Here is a 13,675-nt window from a genome sequence, read left to right as displayed (position 1 = left end):
TTCAAATTACATTGTCTTTACCTGTTTCCATGTTTTAACCAATACCACCTCCGTTTTGAATGTAAGTTCCTTGAGCTGAGGAGATGATTTATTTTTGTCACTGTATTCCCAATATCTAAACCAATGTCTAACACACAGTGGGTGAATATCCAAACTTCCATTTGAAATGCCACTAATTAGAATTTCATCAGTTATCCAGTCAGAAACTCATATAGCAGCAGATGTCTGCTGGGACCTGAACTTTCTAGCTTCTTTATAATTCTTGCTCAGTGAGAACAAGTGTCAAAGGTTTTGTTTTGTTTTGTTATTGTTGAGTTGTTTTTTTTTTAAATTTTATCTTGTAAATTTAAAAGTAGAACCATAGAAGGTTAGAACAGGAAGGGAATTAGAGGCCTTCTAGTCTAATCATTTTATAAATAAAGGCTTTGGCCAAATGAGATTAAATGACAAGCTCAAGTTCTTGTTACCGATTGTGTATTTAAAAAAAAGTAAATGGGTTACTGTAGCTTTAACCTATATTATGAGCTGGGACTGGAACTCCAATCTTTTGACACCTATCCCAGTCTTCTGTCCACTACATTGTGTCACCTCCCTAGTAATACCTTACATAAGGAGTGTTGTGTCATGGATAGAAAGCTGTTCTTACATCCAGGATAACCTGGGTTCAATATGGGTGATATATACTGGTTCTGTGACTCGGGTCAGGTCATGGAACCTCTCCATACTCTAGGCAACTCTCCGTATCTGCAGAAAAGGTTGCAATCTGAATTTGTAGAGGGAATTTCCCTGCACCAATGAAATCCCAGGTCCAGTCTCTTTCCTTCTATGGCTTCCAAAGGACTTTCCTTACAATCATCCTACAAAGTAGCTATTACAAGGATTGTTCTCATTTATCAGTTCTGCAGCGATGGCTCAGAGAGGTATACTAACTTGTTCAAAGTCATGCAACTAATAAATTTTAGGGGTGGGATTTGAACCCAGGTCTTTTCAACTTCAAGTCCAGCCCAAGCATAACTAGACACACTGCCACTTCTTGAGTCAGTCCCCTCCCAACAACTCCCTACACACAACTTTAATTATATGGACAATTGCATCAACTTTCAAATTGATTTTAACCAGCCAGACTGAGCCTTACATATAATTATAGGTGACCTGTGTAAACTTCAGTAGTTAGTTCAATTCAACATTTTTTGGGGGGTGAGGCAATTGGGTTAAGTGACTTGCCTAGGGTCAAATGTCTGAGGCCTGATTTGAACTGAGATTCTCCTGACTCCAGGGCCAGTGCCCTATCCACTGTGTCACCTACTTACCCCCAACATGCATTTTTTAATTTTAAATTTTAATTAAATTTTTTTGACATTCATTTTTTGAATACTTACTATGTGCCACAGATTTTCTTGGGTGCTTGAAATGCAGGAAATTCTCTTGAGGAATTTAAAATCTAATTGAAATTACATGGGTAAGTAAATACAGCAAAGGGCTTCTAGACAGAGAGTTGGCCTCAGAATCTAGAATTCTGCCTCTGACACATAATGGCTGTTTGACCCTAGGCAAGTGACTTAACCTCTCAATGTGCTAGGCATTTTTTAGATTCTGATTTAGATCTCAGATTCTGTCTAGTCTAAGACTATAAGAAATATATGAAGACTATATGAAAAGAAAGTACTGATCTGCATTGAAAGAGGGAGTTTCCCCATCTTGGAGTTCTCTATAACAATGAAATCACTGGGCTAGTTCCCTTTCCCTATTCCTATACAAAAGAAATATCAACTTTTTAGACCAGTCACTAAACCTCAGTTTCATCATTTATAGAATAATGACATGGTACTAGATGGCCTCTTTGGTCCCTTCCAACTCTAGAGCTTTGATCCTATTAAATACAAATTTCATAGTAATTTCATGGGGAAAAGGGCAGGAACATCTGGGACAATCAGGAAATGCCTCTTATAGAAGGTAGTAATTCAGGTAATACAAGTAATGTTTGCATAGCTGGGGAAGCTGATGAATTGAGAAGTCAGGAAGATAGAGAAGTCATATATCTGAATTCTGAGTTCTCTGAGGACGGGGTTAGAGTTCAGAGTAGAGAAGAAAACTGTAGTACTGAAATGATTGAGGAAGGGGAGATTCATTCTACTGCTTAATAGATAGCAATGAGAAGGATCAAGACCAAGTAATATAATCAATCGACATGAAGTTCAAAAAGACATGGTTTGGTAGGACTAAGAATAATATGTCCACTTTAACCATTTTTCAGTTTTCTCCCTATTGACTTTATTCAACTTAGCTGCTAACTTTAAACCTTCTCGAGAAAAATGTGTTACTTTTTGATTTGTCTCATTTAATCTAGCAGAAAACCATTCTTAGAGCCTCCCTGCATCAGATAGTCGGCTTTGAATCCTGTGTAATTCCGTGAAGCCAATGTGTAAATAAAGGCCAAAGAATTCTGGGAGAGATTGGGCTGGAACTTTCAACTTAGTAATTTGTCCAATTTCAATTCTCCAGCCTTCCCCCCCTCTTTTTTTCTTAAAGGGACTTAGTATTCACCTAAAATATACCTCAAAGAATATTAGGTAAGGGCTGAAGATCAATACCTTTCCTTGGTTTTCTTTTCTGCTTCCTATGAAAGCTAAAATGCTTAAGGAGTGAGGCTGATTGGACCTCAGTTGATTAATTTGAATACCTCAAAGGAAGACTGTGCTAAGCCTCTACTTAAGGAGAAGGCATCTGAACACACAAAATAACCATTGGCAAAGCTACAAAGAAAGAAAACAGCAACTAGGGAAATAAGACTTTAAGAATTATTAATGAGAACACTTAGAAATCAAAGGGAAGAAAATACTAGATTGAGAAAAAGCAAGGTGAGACTTTTTCTCTTTAGATGCCTCATTGTTTTCAATAGAAAAAATCTCATAGTGGAAGTCTTTGAACTAAACCTTGGGTTATTGGGGAGTGAAATTATAACACCTAGCATTTACATAGCATTATGTATATTTATAATATTAAATATGTTATCTATGACATTGTATATTATATGTAATATTAAATATATGTACATATATTATGCATATGTATGTATAGATATATCTATAGCTATTTAAAGTTTGCAAAGCAATTTACAAATATTACCTCATTTTATCTTCACAACAGTCCTGGGAATTAAGTGCTAGCTGTTATCAGTCCATTTTTTTTTTAACAGATGAAGAAATTGAGGGAGGCAGTGGTGAAATGGCTGGCCCAAGATATTACAGCTACTAAGTATCTGAGGCTGGATTTGAACTCTGTGTCACACTAGTCAGAACTTAGGGAGCCAAGACTGCCTGCTCTTTCCTGGGGAATTGAGATTACTCAAGATGGTTCTAGGTTCAGACAGCTAGAAGGCATAGTGGATAGAGTACTACACTTGACTTTAAGAAGACTTGAGTTCAAACCTGGCCTCAGATATTTACTAGCTGTGTGACCCTGGACAAGTCAAATAACCTCTGTCTGCCTCAACTCCCTTGACTATAAAATGGGAATAATACTGGCATCCAATTTCAAGAGTTATTGCTTGGATAAAATAAAATAATATTTGTAAGGCATTTTGCAAACCTTAAAGTACTATATACATGTTGTTGTTGTGGTTGTTACTATTATTATTATTGTTATCCACAGAACCATAATGAAGAGATGGATGATAGTAGCAGAGCTCTAGAGCCAGAAAGGACTGAAGAAGTCATCTCGTCCAACACTGTCATTTTCACAAATGAAGAAAGTGAGTCCCAGGAATGTTAAATGATTTGCCCAGTCTCATACAGGTAGCATCAGATAAGGTTTTGAACCAAGGTCCTCTGACTCTGTGGTCATCATGGTACCCCATAAATGAGCAGTGATTTGAAGAATTAGGGTCAGGGTGACATTCACCCAAAAGTCTCTACTCTAAAAGTGCCCTTCTACCCCATTTATCTCTGCTTTATTGAATAGCAGGAGTGTTCAGGTCAGTTTTGATATACAAGTAAACAGATTCCCATATGTTCACCATGTGGAAACAAGCTTCAAACCCAAATTCAATTAGATGCTGGGGATGAAGTGGGAGGGAGGAGAAACATAACTAAAAGATTGAAAACAGATTCTCTTCCAGCTGGTGATTAATCAAATATCCCTGCACACCACTAAGTCCTCTCCAAGTTGTCCTTTTGGGAAATGGACTCTGAAGAGAGAATTTAACTTAAACCCAATTATAGGTTGACATTTTAGCAGCCAGTGCAATTTCTCTCTGTCCTCTCCTGTGTTTTCTCCCTACCCTCTTCTTCCACTGGCCAAGCACCCCACTCACCATCTGTCAGTGTCTGGAAGCACATTTTCCCACTGTATTTGCCATAACCGGCGACTGTTCGAGCTCGCACTTGAACCACATAAACCATGCCAGGTCGAAGCCCATCAATCCGAGCCGTATTGGTCTGACTCTTTGCCATTGAAGAGTTGTACTCGTTCTGTTCCTTCATAATATAGAGAGGAAGAAAAGCATTCATTGGTCACACAGAGAAGCAAGAAATGTATCCACCCAACCAAAACTTTCATCAGACAACCTGTTCTCTTTTATAAGACGTAGGGTAAGATAACCATTTTGTCTCCTCTTGCATGTTATAAGTTGTAGAACAGAGGTAGAGACTAGACCTGTGATTTCAGTGATATAGGGAAATGCCACTAAGGAAGTTCCCTCTACCAATGCAGCTCAGGACCTTCTCAGCCTTCATAGCATAGCATTTTAGAGACATGCCTGGAGCATTGAGAAGTTAAATGACTTGCCTCATAAAGATAATTGGATCTATTCAAAGAAGAAGAACATACATCTGGAATGTGTCATTATGATGATTCTGTAATACTTTCCATAGATATTTCTGTTTTATTTGAATTTAGGTTTTCCTTTTTAGTCCAGATCTGTGATTACAATGGTATAGGGCCTTTCTGATGAGAAAATCTTCCAGACCAATGCAGATCAGCCAGCGCTTTTAAAGCTTTGCCTGAGAACGCTGGAAGTTTAAGTGAATTGCCCAGGGTCACATAGCCAATAAGTGGGACTTGAACTCAAATCATCCTGACTTGAGGCTGGCTCTCTGTCCGCTATGCCATGTTGCTTCAGCAGAGATATTACCTATGAGATAAAGGGAACTTAGGAAATTGGCTGAATTATCTTGAGTACAGGGATGATTAATTCAAATATATGTACATCTGTATTTCCTTATTGGGTAGGACAAAGAACATTTACATGAGTATTTAATACTTATCTGGTGATTTCAGTTTTTAAAAGGTTCTTTTACATCTATTAAATCAAATGAGATAACACCCAAAGTGCTTTGCAAACCTTAAAGAGATATATGTGCTAGCTGTCATTTTTACAAAAAAAAAAGACAAAACTAACTTAAATTCGTGCCGACAAACTTCAACTTGGTTCTTAATACTTCTTGTAAATCATTTTGTTCCTTTCTTTCTCTCTCTCTCTCCCTCCCTCTCCCGTCTCTGTCTTCCCTCCTCATTCTTTGTCATAAAGACTGAAAACATTCTGTCACTTACTGTATGTACCCATCTCTTTATCTCAACACACCCCTGTCCTTCTATCTCTCTAACATCTCCAATCCCTCCCTCTCTACTGGCCTTTGAACATTCATGATTCTTAGACTCAATGTTGAGCCCTCCCTGTACTCTTCAGGTCGCTACCCTATCCCTTTCCTTTGAATGGGTGCTTATCTTCTTGAATGATTTGACTACACCTGCATCCTCTCTCATCCATCCTGTCCAGATGGACACTTGGACACTTTTATAGATTGATAATTTCTCTGGCAGATATATTCCCTCACCCATTTCAGATCAGAATCCCACCAAATTCTTTATTTGCTGCTATGAAGAGAGCTTGGAATCCACCCTTACCATAGCTACAACTCCTTTGTGTCTTTAAGTTTCATTTATAGCAAGAATGTCAATATAGGTTCAGTGGCTTCAGTAGTATTTCAGCTTACTGGCTGTTGGACAAAGATCTCACATTATATATAACAAGTTAAATTAATGTTTGTATGTGGTCTAGCAATTATGCAATTCTTAACACTGTTGAAATAGGGGAGGAAGGTGGAAGAGATCACTAGGTCACTTCTCCTAAAATACTTCCATTATGTTATTCTAATAAAAACTTAACAAACACTCCCTATTTCTTGATGGATTAGCTGCAAACTCCTGCATTTAACATTCAAGCCTCTTTGGCTGCCTCTTATCTATACAATCTTATTTCTACACTATTCCTAACATGGACTCTCTAACAGCCTCCTTACCATTCCCTTCTTCCCTCTTACCTGTTGCCCCTTATAAATTCTCCTCTGGACTTTCCCTCCAATAGAGGGAATGCAATGCTATGTCCTTGAAGGTGGGAATTGTTTCATTTTTATCTCTGTACTCTCACTGTCTGGCACATGGTAGGCACTTAAATGTTGGTTGTGTTTGGTTGTACTGGTTACTATTTCCACTTAATGACATTATCTCCCATCCCTGGAAAACTGTATCTTCTGTCCATGTAGTCAAATCCATCAATCCTTCAGATCCCAGCTCAAGCCCTTACCTCTTCTGTAAATCCTCCTTTCATTACTCAAGCTCACCATAAGCACTTCTTCTCTAGCTCCTTTCATACATATCAGCTGTGCTGTAAAATCCACCTTATTAGACACTATCCTTTGAGCTAATTGTCTGTACTGTACAATTTAGTACCATGGCATAAATTATCTTGTTCTGTAATTGCTTCATGTATATATCTTTTCTTCCTAAGTAGATTAGAAGCCTCTAGTGTACAGGGGCCATCATTTATATTTCTCATAATTTGTATTTCAAAACCCTCAATCCTTCTCCTTAGTACGGGGACTAGCACATGGGGAGGTTTGTACATCACCAAGGTGTACATCACATCAGACTATGGGAGGTCTCACTTGGCATAACAAAGTCCCCCCAGGGCTCTTATTTTTTTTTTCTGCTTAACATTTTAATGGGTGATTTAGCAGGAGATACATATGTAGAAGGACTGATCAACACAGTTGCAGACAATATGGGAGGATCAAGATTCAAAATGATCTCAATAAGAAGGCTACATCCCTGGGCTAAAGCAAATAAAATAAAATTCACTAGGAAATAAATACTAAGCCTGGTATTTAGGTTCTAAAATTTATTAATTACAGAACTTTAGGATCAAGGAGACCTGACTTGGTCCCAAGACTTTTGTAAAAATGCTGAGGTTTTAGGATGGCAAACTTAACATGAGTCAACAGTATGATATGGCTATATTAAAAAAAATCTTGAAATCTTAAGCTTAATAGAGTCATGATATCTACATTATATTTAGATTACAAGTCTATACTCTTAAAATACAAGTGATATAAGTATCCCTCTCTCTTTTTTCTGGTCAGAATACATCTGAAATATGCTATTTAATTCCTAGGTATTGCATTTGAAGAGATACATTGGTAAATAAGAGAACATATAAAAGCTCCAGATTGTAAGCACCATGGAAATCAGGTTTTGAGAGGAATAGTTGAATGGACTAAGTGTGTTTCACTAGGAAAAGAGAAAAATAAGAGGAGATGACTTCTGTTTTCAAATATTTGAAGGACTGTTTTGTAGAAGAAGGAATTGACTTTGTTTATGCTATTCTCACTGAAACAATGGTAAAATTTGCAAAGAGATTAATTTGGGCTTAATATAAGGATGGATTTTCTAACAACCAGAGCTGTCCATCAATGGAGTAAGTTGCTCAAGGTAGAAGTAAGGTCTTCATTGGGCATATTCCAGCAAAGGCTAGATAACTGTAAGTCAGAAAGTCTATACTCACTGTGTAGGAGGTTGAACAAGGTGACCTCTGATAACTTCTAATTATAATTCTTGGCATCTATGATTCTCTCTTTACTATCATTAGCAACAGAGTCATTTTTGAAGCATCTATCATGTCTTTCTTTGTTCTAATCCAAAAGATGAAATGAAACCAAGAAAATCATATGTAACCTTAAAAATATAAATCACATCCCAATTAAGCAAATCTGAAGGAACAGGTTAATTTCTTTTGTTTTGATAGGCTCTTGTTGAATTCAATATTTATTTGGATAAATGGAGCATTACTTGAGATATGAGAGTCTTTTTAATAATATCATTTGGTGTCATGGAATTTGTATTGATAACCAAACTTTTTGGTAGTGGGGACAAGTGGTAGACTGATGTCTATAGGGAACTCCTGGAGAAGAAAGTCCCTGCTCCCAATACAGATTAGTTATGTCTCTGCAACTTATACTGATTAAGAATTGCACAGGGCACTGACAGTTTAAATGACTTGAATAGGTCCACACAACTACCATGAGACAGAGTTCAGAGACAAACCTAGATGTTCTTCATTCAATGTGTGCCTACTTAACGCATTATGTCTCATTACCTCTTACCAAACATTAGCCCACAATTTTTAATTGGCTCAGCCTTTCTTCCAGGTATACTGGATTTAGACTAGACTACAACCAGATTGTATTTAGGGGTTGGATTTCATTTGTGTAGGGAATCCCCAGATGAGGAGACCCTTTTTACCAAGGGAGATCTTAGTGAATTGCCTAGAGCACTGAGGGTAAATGCTGTATTCAAGATTATATCACATCAAAGGTGGAATGTGAACAAAGGTCCTCCTGAATTTGAAGCCACCTCTCTCTACCCACTGCACTGTACTGCCTCATATTGTTATTAGACTTGCGAAATGAAAGCAAATTGATTGGCAAGGCTATATATGGCAAGGCTGGTTTCACAAGCACTTAGGAGTGTACCATGCTCTAGAGTCTCATCATTTGATCCAACCTATCAAGCATAAGACATTATCATGCAATGAAATAGAGTTTCATTGGGAAAATGAGCTTGGAATTTAAGGGGTTGAAATTCCCAAAGCCAGAACCAGCCCAGACTAGTAGAGATTATTATGAAGATATATTAAACCTCTAAATGCTTAATCTTTGAGGCAGCCAAGAGCAAATGCGGCTTCTCCATCCATGGCCTGCCTATGAGCACTGACATAAGGAGGGAAAAGTGTGACAAGAGTAAACAAAGGGGGAAGATAAATGAAAATGTGTTAAAATGGGAAAGGAGATGAACAGGATGAAGCCACAGGGACTGTCATTAACTTGGTACCATTTGACTTCTTTATTAATGAGCTTGTAGGGAGGTGAGATGCATATTAATTCTGTTCAAGGGAGCTGAAACTGAGAGGTGACAAAGGCGTAAGTGGAGACAGCATCAGAGACAGAAAGAAGCCTAGGAGATTAAAAATGGCAACAGAAGCATAACCACCCAGGATTCAAAATAATAATAATAAAAAAATCTATTCTTATAGGGGGAAGCTCCAAGCAGGGATAATTAATAAGGAAATCATTTGATACAATGGAAAGAACATTTGACTTAGAGTCAAAAGACCTGCTTTAAGTCACATGATTGCCATTCATTAGCCATTAGGGGTTTTGAATAAATCAAACTTCAACTTCTTAAGCCTCAGTTTTTTCATTTACAAATGCAGATGATAACACTTGCATTCATTTAATCATAGATCAGGCCTCACAGGCTCTCTAGTTTCAAGTCATATGGATTAAATGTCAGAAGGAAGATTTGAACCTGAGCCTTCTGATGCCCTAGCAGCAAGCCTTTTCCACTCTGCTATAACCTCCTCTCCTAAATCAAGATGCTCTTGTAAGGGTCCAATGAGACAATGCCTATAAAAGACAAAGCTACAAAGTGATATATAAAGGCATAAACATATATTATTAATGATAGGCAAGCACATAAAAACAAACTAACAGAATTTATTCCTTCGGGGTAGCCTTTGGAATTTAGAACTAGACTCATGGGCATTTACTGAGCTGAACGCTGGGAATTTTAGACTGTCCTCCACAGTTAGGACTACAGGGCCAATTCAGAGCCGGGGGTGGATGCGATAACTCGGCTGATCCATTTGAAACAATGACTAAGATGCTCAGTTTCAGAGGAATACTCACTTCCTCTCATGTTGAGGGATGGAAATACTGAAAGTGACAATATTATTAACAAAACTAATAGTATTGTTAAAAACCAGTAGAATGTGATCTCCTGAATGACAAGGACTTCTATTTTTCTCTTTGTGTCCTGGGTACCTAGTATAGTGTACATTCTTAATAAAGCCCATAGCTCATATTTAATAAATGTCCATTGAGCATGAGTGAATGAGATTAATAATAATAGTAGTAGCTAGCACTTTTCTGGCACCTACTATGTAACAGGAAGTATGCTAAGTGCTTTACAAATATTATCTCATTTGATCCTTACAACAACTTTGGGAGGTAGAAGCTATTATTATCCCCATTTACAGATGAGGAAACTGAGGCAGAAAGTGATTGAACGACTTGCCCAAGGTCATACAGTTAGTAAGGATCTGAGGTAGGATTTCTTCATTCCTGGCCTAGTGATCTATTCACTGAGATGACCAGGTGAATTGAGAATATTGATGAAGGTGAATTTGAGGCAGGTAAACTTGGTTTCTAGCTCGCTATGCCAACAGACTAATAGCTCTACTTCTGCAAAGAATTCCAATATGGGCCAATGACAGACTTTGTGTTTGTCCTCAGAAGACTGGTCTAGCTTAGCTTAGGAAAGCTCATTACCAGAAAGTTGGACACCAGCTGAGTACATTCTTCAGCAGCAATGGAGATTGTTTTATTAGATATGGAGGACTAGTGATCTAACATCAGTGAACAGAATGGCTACACCATTGAAATCTTGGGTCTTTTGAAAGAGCAAAGTATTATTACTGTTGTTAACAAAATAATATTAATAATGTCAATAGTAATGCCACCACATCCTTTTACATAGCCCTTCCTATCTTTTTAAAGAACTTTCACCATATAATCCTTTCCTCTTACCACACTGGGGACAGTTAGGGACAGCTTCATGAATTTAATAGCCAAAGATTTTTATTTCAAAATGGAATCAAAAAGTTCCACAGTGACATACAAAGGCATAGCTTGCAGTATCATTTGCCAAAATACTGCTGAGCAGGCTGGTGCTTTGGCATAGAAATCCCCCTGCCTCTGAAGAAAACTCTTCTATTCTCTGGAGTTTAGAGAAATAATGTGCTTCACTGAGGTGTAGAAACCGCCTCAGGCAGTGAGCTGTTGCATGCCCATGTTGGTAATTAGTATAAATTATAGACAAGCAGGAGAAGTTGCATTAACAGAGAAAATAAGCCTTCCTTCAGTAGCAGGAATTAACAGCAATTGCAGCTTGCATCTAGAGGAAATTTTAACTTCTATCAGGGTGGTGGGATAGTATAGAGGTGAGAAGGTGATGACAAATATGAGTTTCATCATTTTGTTCAAGAATATGTCAGCTCTATTTATGGAGCACAGAAGATCTGGGCAAAAAAAATGGGAATTCAAGGTTGGAAGGGAATTCAGAAAGCATTTAGTTTAACCTCTCCATTTCACAGATGAAGAAACTGAGGCCAGTAGAGAGGAATTTGGTTACCCAAGGTCACATAAGGAGTAAGTAGGTGGGATTCAAACCCAAGTCCTCTGACTCCAGTGTGTTTTCCTACAATACCACTCTTCTTCCAATACTATGTTGTCTTCTTCCATGACCTTATGCTCTTCTTTCTGCTTTCTTCCTCCCCTTCTCCCTCATACCCCAGCATAGGTAGCTAGCACCATCTTGTTTTCTTCCCTCTCCTCCTTTCAAAATTTGTTCCAATAAGCCAATTCACCTTAGTGGACTGGTAAGTGGTGTTGGATAATTTCAGAAAAAGGTAGCTTCAAATCCTATCTCAGACACTAGCTGTGTGAACCTGGACAAGTCATTTAACTTCTCTTTGTTTCAATTCCTCATCTATAAAATGAGAGGAATGGACTACATGGCTTCTAAAGTTCTTTTTGAGTTCTAATGCTATGATATCATGAGTCATTTTGGGTAGTAAAATGGGCAAATCCAATTGATTAGAGAGATGCCAATCAAAACAACTCTAAGGTACCACATCACTCCTATTAGATTGGCCAATATGATAAAACAGGAAAATGATAAATGTTGGAGAAGATGTGGCAAACTGGAACACTAATGCATCATTGGTGAAGTTGTGAAATGATCCAACCATTTTGGAGAGCAATTTGGAACTATGCTCAAAGGAGTATAAAAATGTGCCTACCCTTTGACCCAGCAATAGCACTTCTAGGGCTGTATCACAAAGAGATCCTACAAATGCGAAAAGGACCCACATGGACAAAAATATTCATAGCAGCTCTTTTTGTGGTGGCAAAAAATTGGAAATTGAGAGGATGGCCATCAATTGGGGAATGGCTGAGCAAGTTGTGGTAGATGAATGTGATGGAATACTATTGTGCTATAAGAAATGATAAACAGGCTGACTTCAGAAAAACCTGGAAAGACTTATATGGTCTGATGCTGAATGAAGTGAGCAGAACCAGGAGAACGTTGTACACAATAACAGCCACATTGTGCAATGACTAATATTGATAAACTTAACCATTCCCAGCAATAGAAAGATCTGAGACATCTCCAAAGGACTCGTGATGGAAAATGCTATCCACATCCAAAGAAAGAACTATGGAGTTTGAATGCAGATCGAAGCATACTATTTGCTCTTTTTTTTCCCTTCTGTTTTTGTTTTGTTTCCTGTTTCTTGTGTCTCCTTCTATTGGTTCTAATTCTCCCATGGAACATGACTAAGTATCAGATTGCATGCCATCTTAGGGAGGGAGGTGGGAAGGGAGAGGGAGAAAAATTTAAAACTCAAAAGCTTGTGGAAGTGATTGCTGATAAATCAAAATAAATTAATTTTTAAAAATGGGCAAATCCGAAGGAACAAATGGCTAATTATAGGGTTGGGGAGAGGGAAGTTTTTTGTTTGTTTCTTTGTCTGTTTTGTTTTCTTTTTTAGCTTGTTTGTATTTGGTGGGAGAATGGGGGGGCAGGGAACAGGAGGAAAATTTTGTTTGTTTGTTTTTTGGTACTACTGCAATTATCCCTGTAAGTTGCTGGTAATTTTTAACTGTGTAGATAATTGATTCAGAAGGTAACGTTAGCCTAAATTCCATTTTTGCAAGGTAAGAAGGCTCTTTGCCTCCTTTGTTGTCAAATAAAGAAATCTCTAGCATATGCAAAAGAAGCAGAAGCAGAAGCAGAAGAAGAAGAAGAAGGAGAAGGAGAAGGAGAAGGAGAAGGAGAAAGAGAAGGAGAAGGAGAAGGAGAAGGAGAAGGAGAAGGAGAAGGAGAAGGAGAAGGAGAAGGAGAAGGAGAAGGAGAAGGAGAAAGAGAAAGAGAAAGAGAAAGAGGAGAGGAAGAAGAAGAAGAAGAAGAAGATGATGATGATGATGATGATGATGATGATGATGATGATGATGATTCCCACCTTTTAGAGACCTCCTCCCCACCCCTATAGTGTTCTGTCACTTGGGCAACATTTAAGAATTGTAGGTTCAGCTCCATTCTAGCTTCTCCAAATCCCCTGAATGATTCGGATGAATTGTGCTTCCAGCCCCAGTTCAGCAGATTTTTAAAAATTCAGCAAACATTTATTAGGAACCTACTATGTTCAGAATCCTGTGATGGGCAAAATAGAAAGTTTCAATCATGTAAAGTCTCTCCTGGCCTTTGTAAAGTTTGT

At 37.9% G+C, this 13,675-nt stretch overlaps 1 protein-coding gene across 1 annotated transcript in view; it reads right to left on the bottom strand.

Annotated features, from left to right (window-relative positions):
* The window catches only part of EPHB1 (EPH receptor B1), a 709,181-nt gene that overhangs the window by 117,786 nt on the left and 577,720 nt on the right, over window positions 1–13,675 (bottom strand). Inside the window, 1 exon segment of the mRNA XM_020986094.2 lies at window positions 4,313–4,475. Within this exon segment, the coding sequence (XP_020841753.1) occupies window positions 4,313–4,475 (163 nt within the window).

This window comes from Phascolarctos cinereus, unplaced genomic scaffold (genome assembly GCF_003287225.1).
Source record: "Phascolarctos cinereus isolate Bilbo 61053 unplaced genomic scaffold, phaCin_HiC Scaffold_726;HRSCAF=1367, whole genome shotgun sequence".
NCBI lineage: Eukaryota > Metazoa > Chordata > Mammalia > Diprotodontia > Phascolarctidae > Phascolarctos > Phascolarctos cinereus.
Note: the sequence above shows the minus strand (reverse complement) of the source record. Positions and strands in the feature narration are given on the sequence as shown.